The sequence below is a fragment of the Accipiter gentilis genome, chromosome 1 (assembly GCF_929443795.1).
Source record: "Accipiter gentilis chromosome 1, bAccGen1.1, whole genome shotgun sequence".
NCBI classification, from domain to species: Eukaryota; Metazoa; Chordata; class Aves; order Accipitriformes; family Accipitridae; genus Astur; species Astur gentilis.
Genome location: NC_064880.1, coordinates 31399615 through 31418466, shown reverse-complemented (window position 1 = coordinate 31418466; position 18852 = coordinate 31399615). Strand labels below are relative to the sequence as shown.

The following is an 18852-nucleotide window of genomic DNA, read 5'->3' as shown; positions in this document are numbered from 1 at the left end:
CAGGAAGACTAGCCACAGTGACCCAACTCCAAATTCTGCTTTCACTGCTGTCTAGTGACAGTTTTCCTTCTTTTTGCAGAAAGTACCCATCACTCAGGAGAGTGGTAATCACAGCGTTATTTTCATTGTAGAAATCAGGTGGTGCCACAGACATAGCAAAAGCCTTCCCGTAGTGTTAGAGCCAAGAGGAGAGGCAACTAGAGAGTCTCTCACCATCGGACAGTTTACTTTTGCTTCCTAAATTGTTTCTATCGGAGATCTGCTGATAATTTTATCTACATAAAGCAATGGGATTGATTTAGCACTGCCACCACGCTGTTGGAGTCAGCTTGTGGTCAGTGTGAATCCAAGGGTTTCGTATGTCAGTATGAGAGGTTCAACAAGGCCGAGTGCCGGGTCCTGCGCTTGGGTCACAACAACCCCATGCAGCGCTGCAGGCTTGGGGAAGAGTGGCTGGAAAGCTGCCCGGCAGAGAAAGACCTGGGGGTGCTGGTTGACAGCCAGCTGAATATGAGCCAGCAGTGTGCCCAGGTGGCCAAAAAGGCCAGCGGCATCCTGGCCTGTGTCAGAAATAGTGTGGCCAGCAGGAGCAGGGAAATGATTGTTCCCCTGTACTCGGCACTGGTGAGGCCGCACCTCGAGTCCTGTGTTCAGTTTTGGGCCCCTCACTACAGGAAAGACACTGAGGTGCTGGAGCGTGTCCAGAGAAGGGCAACCAAGCTGGTGAAGGGTCTGGAGATCAAGTCTTATGAGGAGCGGCTGAGGGAACTGAGGTTGTTTATCCTGGGGAAAAGGAGGCTGAGGGGAGACCTTATCGCTCTCTACAACTACCTGCAAGGAGGTTGTAGTGAGGTGGGTGCTGGTCTCTTCTGTCAGGTGGCTGGAGATAGGATAAGAGGAAATGGCCTCAAGTTGCAGCAGGGAGGTTTAGGTTGGATATTAGGAAAAATTTTTTTACTGAGACGGTTGTCAGACATTGGAATGTGCTGCCCAGGGAAGTGGTTGAGTCACCATCCCTGGAGGTATTCAAAAAGTGAGTGGACGGAGTACTTCAGGACATGGTTTAGTGGGCATGGTTAATGGTTGGACTTGATCTTGAAGGTCTTTTCCAACCTAAATGATTCTATGATTCTATGAGAATCGCAGCCTAAAGTCCTGCCCTTTGCAGGGGAAAAGGAACCAAATAAAATCAGCCACCAGACTAAAATTTGGGTGGTGGGGAGAAAAACGGTCAGACGGTTTTCTTTTCAATTCATATCTCTCACACAGTTGCTGCCCTCCTTTGATATTTGTGCGTGGACCGAAGAAGATGTGGTGAGTATTTTGTGTTAATGCGGCCAGTGTTGCACTGCTGAAGCTCTCTAACAAATTACAGTGGGTACGGAGGGAGGGAGAGCCAGATCAGAACATCTAGGTGAAATTTTACTGCTATTTGGTGAAACTTGTGTCCCAGAAAGGCTTTAAAATGGCCACAAGTAAATTAAGGACTCAAGTGACCTTCATAAAACAGCTGTGTTCTCCAATGTCCAGAAAATAATTTGTGCTGGGAGCTGCCAGCAGCCAGGAGGGTATTCCTGAGTGATCATTTAAGGAATGTGGAAGTGCCCCAAGACCTGTCTGAGCAAGACCTGTCCTGGACAGGACAAAATGGGTTTGAAGGTTTTATCCTACTGTGTGCCACCAGGATGGCAATAAACTGAAAGAAAGTTAAGGGATTTTTAAGGGGTGTAGAATCTCTCTTCAATATAAAACAAAGGCATTGAGTCTTTTTTTTTACCTTTTTATTCAGTTAAGAGGCTAAACAAGAAACATCAGTGATTTATCTCTAGCATAGTGATGTGTCATAGTGATTTTAATGTCCCATCTAGTACCCTCCTTGTGTGTTGTCCATCATGGGGTTGTTCAGCTAACGTTTACTGAAGGACTCTCTGGAAAGCCAGTGCAAAAGCCGTAATAGCCCTGGCTTCTTAACTTCAGCCCTTTTAGCATGTGACAGGTAGCTAAGCTTCTGCTTCAGTCATTTCTGTTGTTCCTCATAATGACAAACTGAGGGAGGTGGCTGCAAAATAGAAGGCAGTTTTAAAAAGCTAAATAAAAGTAATCACTTACTATCGGTGAATCTTGAGTCCTTTAATCCAAAGTTAGAAGTATTTTAAAATTTTGTTTTAAAATGGAATGATTACTTGCAAACTCCAAATAACTGCAATAGAAAATTTTGATAATGTGAACTTCAAGACTGATTCCTCTTTTTTGCAGTTTTTCTGGATGCAACAACTTACTAGAAAAGGTAAAAGCTATTCATACGTACTTTCATATTCACATTTATTAATATGTATACATTTGCTCATCTTCTCCCTCCAATAAAGCACCCTATGGATTTCTGAATAACCTCTTTTATCTTAAGGCGATGCTTCTGGTGAAATGAGTGTATATGCTAGCTTGTTTAAGGACCATCATATCACTGGGAAACGATTGCTTCTTCTAGAAGAAGAGGATTTAAAGGACATGGGAATTGTTTCCAGAGGACACATCATCCATTTAAAGGTATTTAACAGCACATGTTGAATGTTGCAATAGGTTATAGTGTGAATGTTAAGAAGGAGTCTATGGGTTTTCAGAAGTGTTAACAACAAAAGATGTTATAGAGGTAAATAGAGAACATACTTGGTATAAAAAAACCCTAGAGTTGCAAGTTCATATGGATCTAGAACCCAAAGCAACCTGAGCACTTTATGAGGCATGAAAATGTGCTGTGGTCTTTATACTCCTCTGCAGTTTTTCATTTTCTTTTAGGCTGGACTGTCAGTACTGCTAAAGATTTGCCTAGGAGGGCCATTCTCCCAGCCAAAAGCTTTGGGTATCTTCAGAGAGAGTTCTCCCTGAAGATTTCTTTTTAGCTGAGGAGGGAGCAGATATGAAAATAGTTATTTGAACCAAAATGTCAAAAATTCTCAACTTTCACATCTCATCTATAGCTTAAAACATACTTGGACTAACAAAACTCCATTAGACAACTTCAAGGCTGGTTGACAGCCAGGTTGCTTTGCCCTTAAAATTTTGTTTCATGGTGTTTTAGATATCTAATATTTGTAATGAGTTAAGAAAATCATGGTCTGGACCATGACAGCAGTAAATAGTATTAATATTGTATCCACAGGAGAGAGTTCAGTTTCCTGGCAGTCAGTTTTGGAAAAGGATTTCTCTAAAAGCAGCATGTATAATTCTGTTAGGTCTCAATGATTTTATACCATAATCTACTAGTAAAGAGCTACTTGTATCCTAATTGCTAGTCCTGCAACTTTAGCTTCATAAGTCACACAGATTTATTCCCCTTTTGCTCATCAGCCATTTTTTTCCATGCCACACACCATTACTGATATATTTCATTTACGTTTCCTACAGGGAAAATTACTGAAACTTAATAAAGTCAATAATGCCCAAAATGAAAGATTTCAGCTTCCTGGGTTGATTGAGCATAAATAAAAACAACCAAAACAACCCCCCAAACATTTCTTTCTCTGATTAAGCAGATCTGATTCTGAATGCGAAATGGGGCCGATCTACCACAACAGTTTCCACAACAGGGCTGTATTTTAAACTCTTCTCACATGCCCTAATGTATCCACAATGGGAAACACAGTGCATACAGAGTTGCACTGTTTTTCATGCTGGTATTTGCAGTATGAGATACTGAATAACTCTCATCTGATTTTGTTGATTTTTTTTTTCTAGACTGCTATTGAGAAGTTAACCCATGACTACCTAAATCTGTTTCATTTCCCACCATTAATTAAGGCAAGTCTCATTGTTTATATAAGAAGTGCTTCTCATGTTGGTATGAATATTTTACTGTTCTCGCGTCCCAACTTCCCTACTCTTCATGGGAGGGCAAAGCAGCAGTTCCTGCAGAGGCTTGTGACAAATGCAGAGGGTCAACAGCAGCAATGGGTCACATCAGAAGAAGTAATAGGATAATAAAAGTTGTTTTCAAGGAGGCTCTAAGATTTTATCGTGGAATCGGTAGCATTAAATTAAAAGACTACTGGTTTCAATTCCTTTGCTGTCATTAATCAGAAATTACTCTTAAGAGCCATTCCTCCCAACTGGTGCCACTGACTGCTCACCACTGAAGAACAGGAGAGCCCTGGCCCAGAATGAGCCCATCGTTCCTCAGCTCGTTAATGTTACAGGAGAGAAGGATGATTTATAATGTCTGGTCACCCTTGTGTTAACCTATTGGGTTTCTGATATCAGTAACGAGAGCCACGTAAAAGGGAGAGAGTGTTTGGGAACCTCGGGGTTGCCAGAGCAGATATTTGCCTGATTTAATTCGGTGAGCTAATCAAGCAGTTCTAGACTCCAAAGCCTGAAGTAGCTCTTTTAGTCATAATTTATTGCACAGCTATAGAGTGAAATCCACTTGAAGTGAATTTACATACAGCGAAACCCCGTTCCCCAAAGGCAAAAATGAAAGTTGGGGCTTCGCTGCCGTGCCACCTGCAATTCCAATAGCAGTGGCTGCCAGGATGCTTGCAGGGGCACTGTGCCGCACCGGAGCGGCTCGGCCAGGAGCAGAAATTGCACAGCATCGCCCAGGTGCCATCTGTGGCATGCCGAAAACCCGTGCAGAAGCCCTGGCCCCTCTTGGAGCAGCGTGATGGCGGCAGAGTGGTGGCTCCTTCCTGCTGCCTGCCAGACTTGTAGCATCTGAAAGGCAAATCCTTTCTGCCACCAAACGCCTTGCTCCTGTCTCCCAGGGGGTTGTGGTAGATGTGAATTCTCACCTTGCCTTTTTTTGGCAGGATTCTGCAGGTGGAGCTGAGGAAAACATAGAGAAAGTGGTGAATCTTGAACTCGTTTTTGGTTATCACTTGAAGCCGGGAAATGGTCCAAAGGTAAGCTGGGAGCGCTGGATCGGTTGGTTTGGTTAACAGTCACTACCCAGAGGGTCCAGTATCTTCTGGACACAAAAAGATAATTTTCTGTGAGAATCCTCTTGTTTTGGAAAGTGCTGACCAAATGTCAAGGTGGCAAACGGGGCTGCATCAGTGATGGGGAGCTGCACCCCAGAGCAGGCGAGGAAGAAAAGAGTGGCACAGAAAGTTTTGACTGAAAGCTTTTGTTTCCTTGTGAACAATGTTTTTAACTGCAATTTTTGTAATTTGGGCTTTTGCTTTGTTCCTTTCACCCCAATGGGTGTGAAGTAACAATCCATTTATGCAAAAAAACCCCACTCACAGTTGAGCAGTGCCGTATTCCTGATGTTAGCGGACAGGCTATTACTTTTGTCTCAGCAGAAAGTTGGTGTCTTTCTATGCAACCAAGGGGAGTTTGGAAAATACATGGTATGTATGGCTGCTGGCTGGGGAGGACAGGACTGGCCCTGGTGGTGACTATGTTCACTCACGGTAGTGGGGAAGGAGGGAGGGCTAGGTGCAGCACGTTGCAGATGGCAAAACTACTGTGCAGTGGCTGGTAAAAGGCAATTACCAGCATGCCACATCCTCATCAAACCTCAGCTCCAAGCCGAGCTGGTTCAAGGATCTCTCGTTACACCCTGTGTAACAGGACCATTGATGACTCCAGATGTTCCAGCAAAGCATTTCCACCATGTTGTCTTTTCTCGAGAGTGAGGTTTGTCCCATGCTTTTTGTTTTCTTTATCCAGCCTGCCATGGACTCTGTTCAAGGGTTTTAGAATTAATCATCTATGTGGAAATGGTGTGCAAAGCATCTCTGAGTTGGAGTCAGGGGTTGTGACAGCAGGATTTGTTTCCTTTTGTATTTGACAAATCTGCATTGTGTGTCCACCCTAAACTTGTGGGTGGCTGACTTTCATCTTGTGTTATCTGGCAGCTTTGCTTTCATGGCATATTGTTTGCAGAAGTCTCTTGATTTCTGTACTTGGTGGTGCTTGCAGGGAAAGCATTTAGGTTTGTACTTAGTAGGAACTTGGACTCGTACTGAAATCATTTCATCAATTTGAAATAGCTTTCTGCTTTTTGTCTGGAGATTTCCTTTTTTTGTTTGTTTCTTTTATCCTAAGCACTTTTTTTTCCTATGAAAATCTTCTTTATCACTGTGCGAATTACTTAGACTGTCTCAGTGTTCTTGAATGCATGTAGCTTATGATGCTGTACAGCTGCTTTTTTGTAGGTGTGCATCTTTCTCTCCTATGTGCAACTTTACAAGGAACTGAAAGTCCATGAAATAGCTCTCATCTCCCTTCCATTTTCAATATGGGTTGTGAGCTGTAGTGTAAGGAGGTGGGCAACCTCCCCCAGGAAAGTGCAAGAGAAGGAGTGAATAGGCCTCTGAGTGTTGGAGAGAAATTCAGGTTGCACTAACGCCTACTAAGTTTGAGGACAAGTAGGTATTTTAGCCTTGATGGCAAAATTTGCAAATGAGACAGTGTGCCAAAGTCTACGGGACAGAAGCTGAATGGCTACAAGAGGACAGGGCTAGTTCAGTGGGCCTGCGTAGTGCCAACATAACCTTTGCAGGTTTCTGATGTGCCAAAAGAGAACCCTTTTTTTGGTCCTGCCTTCCCCATGACCTCCTAATTGGTCCTCTCTGCTCTGTCTGCTGTCGGGCCCCTTCCTAAGGAAGCCATTCCCTCTGCAGCCGTGGGCGCATGCCGGGCATGCCTTCCCTGGCATCCGCCCCACCACAGCGCCCGTGTCCCTGATGACATTCTGGGGAATGCGCAATTTGTCACCTGAGTTTCTCTGGGCTGGAAACTTCTGTCTGAGATCTGCCTATTAACTCATACCTGCCTTTAAAGATGTGGCAGCTAAGCTGGTTTTAGAGAGTGGACTGGAAGGAGTAGCCCAACTGAGCTTTCCGGCAGGATGCTAGGGCCAATGTGAGCAAGGTAATTGGGATTAAACATAACACTGACAAAGACTGGTGTGGTACATACAATATAGAAAATTTGGCTAGCTTGCTGCTTTGAAAAACCCTGGATACAATCTTCTAGCTCCCCTAGAGGCTGCTTTAAGCCAACTACTGGTGCCATCCAGATTTGTTGCAAAATGAATTGGAGATACTGGGCAAACCAGGATTGAAGGGTTTAAACTTCTTTTACTGTCACATTTTTGTGAAAGAGTGGTGCCTGTTGCTGTAAAACTGGGTCAGCAGAAGCATTTGGGATCATACCTTCCACCATCTTTATAGCTAAAAAGCTGGCCTACATCAGTTTAAAAATAAATTTCTCAAAGGAACTTTACCCTAATCAGTCCCTATAACCAGCTGCCTAGCTAAGAAGTATTTCTCCTGTTTTAGCCATGAGGAGAAAGAGGCAATAAGCTCAAATCTGGGTTACGAGTTGAGAACGTGTGTTCCCTGGGTGATGGGTAGACTGCTAGACCTGTGTACATCAAGGGAGGTTATTAGGCTCAGCTGGGAGCTGGTGCAGCGCAGCAGGAAGGGCTCTGTACAAGGGAACAGGTCATGCTGGGAGGTTTTACCCCAGGCTGGCTCAGTGCTGGTCTCCTGGGCGGAGTTGCCATTAGTTATCGTAGTGCATCTTCTGGTGTAGTTGCACGTGGAAGCAAGCCAGTCCCTGCACTTGGAGGTGGCTCTGCCAAAGCGTGGGACAGGACAGACGTGTGGGACAAAAGCACGCTCCTGATCCGAACTAAAGCTCTGGTCTGGGCGCAGCGTGACATGCCGCAATGCCACAGGGCATAAAAGTGCGGGATGAGCTAGTCCAGGACCCAGAAACCATCTGAGGGGTGCAGGTTCATTCAGATGCGTTTGACTGGTCAGAGCACAGCACCCTCTCAGGTGTGAAGATGGTTCCTCGGGGCACAGGTGTCCTCTCCCTGGCACTGCACCGAGCCCCATTGGCACAGCCAGCGCAGCTTCTCCGTAAGCAGGCAGAAACTTAAGGGTCTTGGGAATGGCAGTGCCTTTTAGCAGGGATCCTGATGAATATATTTCAGGATGGCATTCGAATGTTCAGCCTTGTCTGTACACTGAAGGAAACATTGACTTCCCAGTATGCGACTTTACCAGCCTCAGATTTGTTATCTAATTTAAACTGCATCTTCTAGTGGGATTATGTTGGTTTCCACCAGCTGACAGATGCAGTCATTTCATTAAAGTTTCCTTCCCTTTTTAGCGGCATCTTTGGAGGTGATGAAAGCTCAGTTGACCTTTGTGCTCTCTGAATGCATCAGGAGTGAGCGCTGCAAAGCTAACATGGTTTTTAGAGGTTTCTTTTCCAACTCTTGTAGTTTGAGTTATGTGGTTACTTCCATTCACTTCCTTTTAATGACCTTTCTGTACACAATTCCCACGGAGCTGAAAGGTGATAGATTTAGACATTTTATATGAATTTTTTTCCACAAATTAAAAAAAAAGGGGGGACACACACCAATTAACTCCAAGATACCAAAGAGGGTAAAAAACCAAACCCTGGCAATTGTGGCTTGAGCTGATTCACAGAACTGCAGAGGGAATTTTCAATGGCTTTCTCATCCTAGGTGGCTCATTAAAATTTCCCAATCAGGGAAAGGTGTCTGAGCTGTGTCGGCTTCGCACTGATGAATCACCTAACCCCTTAAGAAGGATGGTTCACAGCCTTTTTGTCTCCTGTTGATGCATTCTTTAGTTTTGGTCCTCAAAAGGGCAGATTTCACCATGCCTTTGAATGTTTTCATTTTTTACCGTGTGGCACAATCTGACCTATATCCAAACACAAAGCCTTGAAGTTGGCTCACCATTTTGCCTTATTTTTCCCCAGTTAACCTCTCCCTCCATTTGACAAGGTAAGGAGCAGAGCCTCTTCAAAACCTTCTGCTAACTGTGTGAACTATTTTCTAGCCTTGAATATCCAAACTGGGATATATTTTAATGCTACTATATAAATGTGTAGTGCAAAAGTGAATATAATATTAAGGCTACTTTAGAGAGACATTGTGACCAGCTCTTCATGTGGAGAAACCCGGGTTGGCAAAATGCAGGCAGTATCAGACAAAACAGTACTGCAATAGTTGTTGTAACTGGAATGCAGTTGAGGTTGAGACCGTTTCTGCTGCTGCTTCCTCTCCACCCTCCCACTACATCAACACTCATAAAACCTTTCTTTGCTTTCTTAAAAATAATTCCTAGTTCAGACAGACATCATATATCATCACCAGTTCAATTTGCCATGTAAGGTACTCCTCACATTACAAATGTGGGGGGAAAAAAAAAAGCAAGGGCCAAGGTCTAAAATGTAAAATTCCAGTTTTGTAGTTTTTCAGTCACGCATATTCCCCACACTGTGTAGGTATTTTAACCCACTTCGGTAAGTGAAGCCAGCAGAGGAATTGGCTTTATCTGATCCTTCCTTTGCAAGATACTTTCAAGTACCTTGACTTTCTAATGTGGAGTTATTTAACCTTATCTCAAAACCTCATCTTCTAAAGCCTCTCGCTTTAATTACATCTCAAAGCACAATGCTTTCACTACTAAGAGCTAATAGTTAGTGCAAGAATCAGAGTAGCTGTGTTTGTGTGCCATTTTCATAGATTTGCTCCTATTCTAATAAGTAGTCAGTAAAGGGGTAAATAGTTTGTGAAGGAAAAACAAAAAATCACCTAAGCTGTAAAATAAAACCACAGCCAGATTTAAATATAACCAGCACGATTAAGAACTGGTTAATGCAGTCTGCCAAGGAGGTGGATCAGTGGTGGGGTGTTAAGATGTTTAGTGCAGGTGATCTGAGCTCCTTGTATTTTCTTTCAAAAAGGCTTTTCTGGACCACATATTGTTTTCCACGAGGTGGAGTTGGTTTAACTCTGTCACCTCCACTGGGATTGTTCCAGCTGTAGCGTCCAAGAGTAACTGAGGTCAAACTCAAGCCAACACCTTTTAAAATCCTTGTGTAGGCAGTGCTGAGCCAGGGATTCCCATCAGAAATGATTCCATAAACCCGAAGAGGCATATAGACTTTTCAGCTAGGTAATTTGCTCACTGGCCTTTCTAGACTTTTTTAATCTCAAACTTTATTTTTCTACTTTGGCCACTCTGACTTAACTTGCCGCCTTCCACACGTCGTTTCTCACGTGTACAGCCTCGGTCATGGATGCATCTGCAGAAACACAGACAGGTTCCCAGCGGTCTGTAGGCTTGGCACGTCCTCTCCAGACAAAAGCCTGGAAGAGAAGCCTCTGTCCCCGACGTGCGCAGGACATGTCCAGCGGCCCCGCCGTGCCTTTCCCGGGCTCCTGCACCCTCGTCCCCGCGGCCAACGTCCCGCAGGGCTGCGAGCTCCCCGTGTGCGAGCTGTAGTCTCCGCACCGCCCCACCGTCGGTGGGGACATGGTGTCTGCACGGCTCCGGCGCCTCGTTCCCGCGAGCGGTCCGCTGGAAATGCCGCTGGAGGACAGAGCTGGCTCAGGCAGCACAGGAGGGCACCTGCGCCGCCCTCAAGGAAGGGACTCCTGTTTTTCATGCTTCCACCTTTACAGTCCCGCTGTCGCAAGCAGGCTGCTCATGTGGATGATGATGATGCCTGCAGCCGCAGCAATCCCCGATTGCTTCTGATCACATGGCAAGGGCAGCTTTGGGTAAATGCTGTGGCAAGGCTCGGGACCGCTGTTATCGCAGAGCTCTCCGTCTCAGCTGCTGCAACCTGCTCTTCTTGGGGCACCAGCCCCCAGCACATAGCGGTGCCCGGTATTTACCATTTTGTTCCCCTCCGCGGCGGCACAGAGCTTCACAGCGCTGGATGTTAAAGAAAGGCACTGCCAGGGGACAGATATTTTTGGTACCGCCGGGTGGTCTGCATAGGTGTTAAAAAGGCCTTGTGCTTCTCCAGGCGAAGCTCCAGCCAGCCGCTGCCTGTTGCCTTGCAGAGGAGTAAGGGCTCTGGCTTTCGGAGGAGGCACCCAGGCAACTGATAACATAAATATTTCTTTCTCTTGCTTTGTTTCTGCACGTTTTAAGACCATCTCTCTCAGAAGGCCTCCCCTCCGCCCCTGTTTTTTCTGCCTGCACAGCTGAAACAAAACCGGCGGTGGAGCCACCTTCTCTCGCTGGAGCCTGGCTGGCAACAGCCTGCCCTGACCTGAGACACCAGCCATTGTTAAGGGTATAACACATTTACATATTTTGCAATAAAACATCAGTTATTTGCATTACTGTGTCAAGTTTTATTTGATTCTTTCACCTAAAAATGACTCATTTTCCTTTCTTGTATTTTAAAAACCAACTACTCTAAGCTTGTTTGAGAATAATCAAAAATTGCCCATTTAGCTAGAAGTCATTTTCTTTTCAAAAGGCAAATGTTATTTAATCTTTCAGCTGTTCATTGTGCCATCATAAATACTTTCTTTTCAGCACAGTTGTGGGGACTGAAATGAGCCCACTAATTGCCTCCCATTTCGACTGACATGTGGTGGTTTAGTGGAAAGAGAACACAGCGGGGAGAAGGAAATAGGAGGCTGAGAAAATGAGAGCTAATTATTTTCACTGCCTCATGTCAGGCTCTGTGTCAGCCTTGTTTTTACAAACTGGAAGGTTTAGCACTAAATAAAACAAACTGGCGTCATGTTTTTATATACTGGCAGTGTCATGGAAGCAGCTGCACATCTCAAAGACAATATAATGCCTGCATTCGCATGGACACCATCTGACAGCCACTGTGAGCCACTGCTAATGAGGATATCACAGTGGTGCCAAGTGAAAGGTGCTGAATTATGTATGATTCTTCATCAGTGCAGCAATAGTCCTGTACATCATTATGAGACATTGTTTTGCTGAAGAGATTAAAACATTCTTAGTTCCAGACCCTGCAACCTATACACGCTACAAGAGGTTATTAATGGAATTTTTAGGGAGAGTTTCTTGTGGATTTCTTTTTGGTTAAAAATATCTCATGGGACAAAGCCGTGGTGGGTCATGACACTATATATATAAAGAAGAGAAGCAAATTAACCATAATTGTGTTATCTTCCTTTAAATCCGGAATAATAAAATATAGTGTAGCAGGGTGATACATAATGATAAATAACCCAAGTGCTGTCACTAGATGTTCAACTCTAATGCCTTTAAAACAGCAGGTTTCAGCAGCTGAGATAGATAATAGCTAAGAATGTAAAGGAGCTTCTGGGGACCTAAATCATCAACATGCTACTACTTTTAGTACCAGCATGACCAACATTTTTTTCATACTTGTTTCATCTTGCGTTACATCTTACTTTTCTTCTAATATCCAGTTGCCTGCTACAATGCTGTTTCCATTTTTTTCTTCAATCTTAAAAAAAAGAAAAGTTTATTGCAACCACTGATTTTAAAATGAATCCTGGATTTGGGCCTCCTTGAAAAATTAGGTGTCTCCCCAGCAAGAGTTTTAAGCTGTTGTTGCAGGAGACATGTTTGTTGTTTAAAGCCTGTGCCTGATCTTTTTCATTTCCCTTTTGGTTTTTGTTGCAGACGTTAGCACATACGGGGTTAAAGGAGTGTTGTCACCACAGTAAGCTGGAGACTTAATTTTTAAAGTGTTCTCATTTTCTATTTCGAAGCTGAGGAGAAGTGGCTCAAAATACATATGGGATTTGCTTTGCTTTTCTACAATCATTTGCAGAGGCTGCTGATTTATTGGCTTTGTCCAAGTGTTATTTGGAAATGTTTTTCACACAAAGTTTTGCTGGTTGTGCCTCCCAGTTCTGAAACTAGGGTTTTTTTAAAACAAAAAGCTGAAATTCTTTATTTAAATCAAAATTGAGCGGGTAAATATTGGGAGGTATTTTAGTGCTTGAATTACAATATGTCCAGGGAAATCTCTTTGAAGGACTTGTGTAAGTATATTTATCAACCAGATATTCTGAGCAAGCCATTTCCAAATTATTTTCCCACATACGTCTGGCACTAAATGTCATCTTGATCCAAGAAATCTTATGGCTCCAATTCATCAAAGAATTGAAATACGTATACTTCATTATTCTAGCCAAATTTTTGCTTAAGGGGCTGAGCATCTCTCTCCTATTCATCACTAAAAAAGAAACTAGAACTTGATTGGAAAACAGGGAAATATGTCCCTTTCTGCAGCACACAAATCTCGCATTATTTACTGCGTGGTTGAAGAAAATGGTTACCAAGTTTGTAAGACAAGTAACCACCTACTTATCTTAGATATTTCCCAAGTGCCTTGACTCAAAAGTCACCTAGCTGCTGTCTTTTCTCCTTCCTTTTCCTTCCTTCCTTCTCTGTCTTTTCTATCTTTTCTCTTTTTCTCCCAGCCTCTTTTTCCCTTCCTCTCTCTTTATTCCCCTGTCTCTCTCTCTCTCTCTCCGCCCCCCCCCCCCTTCCACTGATGATTTTACAATGAAAACGTTTCCAAATAAAATGAGACGCAGATTTTTGAGTAACCAGAGAGGGTATGCTTAGTGTGGTAATTTGCCCTTTTGGTGTCTGTGCGGTGTGGCTGGAGAGGACTCCAAGGAGGACCGAAGGTTTGGGGGCTGGATTTGAAGGACAGGAGCGTGTTTTCCTTTCTCTGAAGCTGCAGTTCGGAGCCGGGGAAGGCGGTGTTTGTGCAGGGCTCGTGCATCCACAGCTGCGTGGGGCAGCCTGATTCGTTACCGCACGGAGAGGGCTCCTGCGTGCGCGGCGGATCCGGTGAGGGGCCGGCCGCTGGCAGGTGCCCACCGCCTGCCAGACCCTGGATTTACACAGCTTGTCAGCCTGTTCTTTAGAGATGGTCATTTGATTTATGCTGTTTATTAAAACGAGCTCACGTTTGTCATATCTGGTCTGTAGCGAGACGTGAGTGAACAGCACAAAATCCTGAGTCGTGAAGACACAGGAGCCTGGGCACAAGGTGCGGCTCTGGCTCTCGGGTGCTTGACACTGGTCTCACGGCAGGAGAGGCGCTGAATTATAACTGGAGAATAGTATTTTACGTCAGTGTTTTGTTCTTTCCCTGGCTCGGGTGTTTTTGTAAAACTTGGAAATGTCATCAAGCATCTTGTCTCTAACCTTGGGTTCAGTCTGCAATAGGGAATCCAGGTAGCATGAATTTAGGAAGTCCTGCAAAAAAGTCCGGCAACAAGGACAGTGTGGGCAGGGAGAGGAGCACAGTTTGAGAGGTGAGGAGGAGTCAGACACAACTCGCTTCGCTGTTGCTGTTCAGTTACATAGCACGTACAGTCCTCAGCCGATGTCAGGGCCAGGGCATCGTGCCGTACCTACGTGGGAAGTGACAGGCGTAACCCTGAGTTAGCTCACAACCCAAAAAAGCAGGACAGAAAAAGGATGTGCGAAATGATACGGTCCATGATCAGGAAACGGAGGCACAGGGCGACTTTGGCGCCTTATCAGGTTGCGCAGGAAGCTGATGGCAGAACTGGAAACCACTTGGCACCTCCGAGTCTCAGTCCGGTGCTCTGATCACTGGACCGCAGTTCCCATCGCTCAAACTCGCACAGGGCTGATGCGAAAACCAACTCACACGTCCACTCTGCTCGTAAAACGCAGAAGCTTTCAATGGGGACAGATGGACACACAGGGCCAAATGCTTTCATAAGCATAATTTGTTGTTGCGGTTCGGAAATGATTATACTCCAGTTTTCTTTTATCTTGGAACTGCCAATTCAATGCCTGATTGAAAGCTTTGAGACTTCTGAGGGCTGAGCTCCTATGTTACATTTATGAGAGATGCACGTGCAAACACTAGCAGATAATCGCATGTGCGAACGGATACTTTTTAGGCTGCTGTACGTTTGTGTGTGCAAATAACTGCTTACGCAAGCCCTTGGCCCTAAGCGGCCATCTGTGTCCCCATTGAAAGTTTTTGCGTTTTCTGAGGAGAACTGGGGAGGAGACTGCCTCCTGCAAACACTGAGACCGCACCTGCCCGGCCGGCGGCGTGCGGCAGACACAGACCCTCCTGAACCCCTGGTGTGTCTGGAGGAGCTCCTGTCTCTGTGAAGGGCAGATCTCCTGCCTGCACAGAGATGGAGACACTCTGCTTCCCTGCAGCCCTGTTATCCCTCAGGGGACTGATTTTTGGAGGGGCTCAGTGCACCGGATAGTATCTAATCCCCAAAGCACCTACTGGGCACACCAGCAGATGTTGGCTGGTTTGCACCATGGACAGGCAGTCTCCGGTCCCCAGTGGGAGCCTCCCTGGCCACAGGCGCAAACCCCGGTCCCAGCGCTCAGCCCGCGTGGGATGTTCCGCACGATGCTGCCAGAGCCGTCCGTCAGCTTCTGCAGGCTCGCTCCTGTGCAAAGTGTTGGACGTTGGCCCCGTGTTCGGCTCATGGGATTATTTAAGGATACCTTTCATTGCTTTGGTTTATTAGACTGACTATGATGAATTTCTAAGCTGAGCTCAGTGCCTCGCTGGGCACTCAGTATCTGAAATGTGAGCTGTAATAACCAGCTCATCCTCTTGCCCATTATTTGAGCGACTGTCTTAACGGTGTTTCACAGACCCTCTGGTTATTTGTTCCTGGGTTCACTGGGAAGATGTCCTTGGAGCTGGCTGTGACCCCGAGTGACAGCTCCCACCGCTGCCCTGTGCCTCCATCGCCACGCGGGCGTGCAGAGCTCCCGCCACGGCCCACTGGAACGGGCTGTCCGTCCAGGTGGGGATCCACACCTCTGAAGGCATCTAGACCTGTCAGCATGGTGACTGTCTCTCAGGGTGACCTAAGAGAAGAGTGAATGAGAGAACCCGAGGGTTTTCCGTTATCAACACTTTTACTGGAAAATGTGCATATCCTAAAATATACGTATGTTCCTTACCTTTTTTGTTGGGTTATTCCCCCCCCCCCTATATTGAGGATTAGGTTGTGGGTTGTTTTGGCTTTCAGTTTTGTTTCATTTTGTTTTTTTTTTATTTGTATTCTAACAATCCAGTATTCTTTTCTTATTATTCATAGGATTGTAAATGGAAAATGTACATGGAGATGGACGGGGATGAAATTGCAATAACCTACATAAAAGATGTGACATTCAACACTAACCTACCTGATGTAGAGATTTTAAAGATGACGAAGGTATTTACAGCCTTAAAGCTTTCACGAATTCACAGATCTCAAACAAAGACATTAAAATACCACAGCAGTCGACTTTTGTGCTTGCAGAAGCTCAATCTCTTGACAGCTTTTAAATAAAATGCACATTTTAAACAGATTTGTATCATAATAGGAGTTAGGTATTTTGGTTCTCTTTTAAGCTGACAATAATGTTAACAATAGAAAAATAAGAGAAGGAACAAATTTATATTTTCTTGTTTTAATTCCATCTTATGTCCTCTGAATTTATTACCCCTTTTAAAGAAAAGAATGTTCAAAAATGACTTTCCTTTTCAAGAGAAGAAAGTGATTTAAATGTTCCAGTTTGAAACTTCATGTGATTTGTCTGGGTTGTGGGGGTTTTTTTCCTCTCTTTCTTTTTTTTTTTTTTTTTTTTTTGACATGGTTTTAGAACTTTTACATGGTTCTAAAACTCCCTTTTTCATGCAACGGTGGGTTGCAAAGACTGAAACCCATCAACTGACAGTACAGCACTGAACATCTGCAATTAAGTGTCACTGGGCATTTCACCTTATTTCAGAACCTGCATGTAAATATTTACCAGCCAGCATTCAGACTGCTTTTACCGTAAGAAACAGAAGCTTTGTTAATGCAGAGGGCATACTGTTTGCTGTTATTTTAATTGTTTGTTTTTATTAATATGCTCCACTTGATAATAGCTAACAAAATAAATTCCTAAATGAAAAAATATACGGCTTGATTACCAATTAGAATGCTGCTCTAATGTGCACTGATAAAACCTCCCAAACTCCTGAATGCTTTTAACCTTGAATTTTTGGGGCAAATATTGTGGGGAACCTTTGGTTATTTTTTCTAAAGGAAAAACTGAAAATCAGATTCTCAACAGTCATAATTTTAAGGAAAATGTGAAAATATGATTTATTGCCAAAAAGGATTCTCATGTTTAATTCATGCTAATACTGTTTTTATAGTTAGTGATTTCTGGAACAACACTTATGATTTTTTAAAATTACTATTATTATTATTTTTTGCAAAATAGTTTTCTATTTAATTTTCATCTTGGATATTTTAATTTTTTCCTTAAAAAAAAAAAAAAAAAAAGCTTACAGTTAAATAAACTAATAACTAGATACAATAACATTAACTTTTCACATACTTCAACATTTTTATATCTGTCAGGGAATATCTCCGAGACTCTCTAGATATTTATTCTTGCTGGCCTCTGTAAGTCTAGCAGAAAAAAACCTGTACATGCACAAAAATGAAAAAGGTTTATGCCCCCATGAAAACATTCGATGTTGTCTTACCTACTGTCTGTTATTTTGTTATTTATAGAAATCTCTTCTCAGTTTCCTTTTGAAAACAAGGAAGTAAATAATTCCAAAATATATTGCTTCGTCTCATAAGAGTTTAAGAAAAGTATTGATATTAACAGTACGGGAGCAGATGAAAAAAAGGCAAATGTTGAAAATATCTTTGGGGTGTTTCAGAAACAAGTCAGGAGATGAAGAGCACCTTATAAAACTCCCACCATGTTTTTTTCAGCCACCATTTGTAATGGAGAAATGGATTGTGGGGATAGAAGAACACCAGTCTGTAGAATGTGTTGTTACATATGAGGTAAGCTCTAAGAAACAAATTAAAAAATTGTTTATCCAAGATAAAACCTACATGGGAGGTGTGGAAGCAGCATCCTCTGGCTTTGTTATATCCTATAATCAAGTCTCAGCAGCCTGTAATTAATTGTAAAATCTAAAGTTCAGAGCAAAACCTGAATGAGGTTTACAGAGACAATATCCTCAGACTGCTGCCTGGGATGGCTCTTTTTCTCAAGGACAAAAACTCCTTTTGCTTGAAGTGTAATGGTCAGTGTTGTTTGCGTTACTTGAAGAGACTGTTTCCTTTTCAATGAAGTGCTAATTAGGAGAGCAGAGTAGCAACAGGAGAAGAAATAAAATAAGAAGTCAAGAGTAAAATAAGACAAAATAAAACCTGGAAGACAATTTAATGTGATAGAAATTAGCCTTTATAAAAAGAGTTTGCAGTTACTTACAAAAGTGTTTTTATAAAGACCAATGCTGTGCATCACAAGGAGGCTAATAATTGAGATTGCAGCACTGTCCTGAGCAAGGATTCAAGCAGTGATGGAGAGACAGGGAAATCCTGGACCTTGCTGGCCTGTCTCAGAAGTGAAGAACAGTAGTTTTCTTTCAGCGTGAAGTTTCTCACAGGAGTCATAGGCCCTTAACAGCAAATTGAAGAGCTTGATACTCCAGGAAAGTTTTGTGGAGGGTCCCCCTGTAAAAAATACCTGCTTAGTCCTAACTCCTTTGGCAGAAAGCACTGCCCATTTGATGCTCACATTAATAGAACTAGTAAAATAAATTTTTGTGTTGTAGAGGAAGGCCTTCGGATCTTTCCTCCACATGGTACATGAATTGAAACAGTTATTCACTACCACATTTTTAGCATAATCACAAAATACCAGCCAAAATTATCTAGAGTCTAAAAATACTTGAGAACTGGCTAAGTGGTTTTTCAAAACAGACTCTATATTGAAAACGCTGCTGCCGCCCAGGCACTAGTGGAAGTTCCCTCGTAGGAGAGCTTAGTGGGTTGTGTGTTGTTTTGTCCTCATATGCGTTACGTCCTCATGCGTGTTTTGTCCTTCCTGAGCAGAGTGACGTTAGAGCTCCCAAAAGCACCAGGCACATCCAAGCTATCTGCTGGAGCAAGGTGAAAGCGCAGGACGAGGTCGAGACAGTACAGCTCATGATACAGACCTCGCTCCCCAACTCGGAGGGGAATTCACGGAGCAGATCTGACTCAAGTAAGTCAGTACTTTATTGCTGACA

At 43.6% G+C, this 18852-nt stretch overlaps 1 protein-coding gene across 1 annotated transcript in view; it reads left to right on the top strand.

Moving 5' to 3' along the window:
* MAP3K20 (mitogen-activated protein kinase kinase kinase 20) overlaps positions 1-18852 on the top strand; it is a 96123-nt gene that overhangs the window by 71460 nt on the left and 5811 nt on the right. The window contains exons 12-19 of the mRNA XM_049812293.1: positions 1270-1314; positions 2257-2287; positions 2405-2544; positions 3733-3795; positions 4803-4895; positions 15881-15997; positions 17543-17617; positions 18677-18827. Of these exons, the coding sequence (XP_049668250.1) occupies positions 1270-1314; positions 2257-2287; positions 2405-2544; positions 3733-3795; positions 4803-4895; positions 15881-15997; positions 17543-17617; positions 18677-18827 (715 nt within the window). The remainder of the gene's footprint in view (positions 1-1269; positions 1315-2256; positions 2288-2404; positions 2545-3732; positions 3796-4802; positions 4896-15880; positions 15998-17542; positions 17618-18676; positions 18828-18852) is intronic.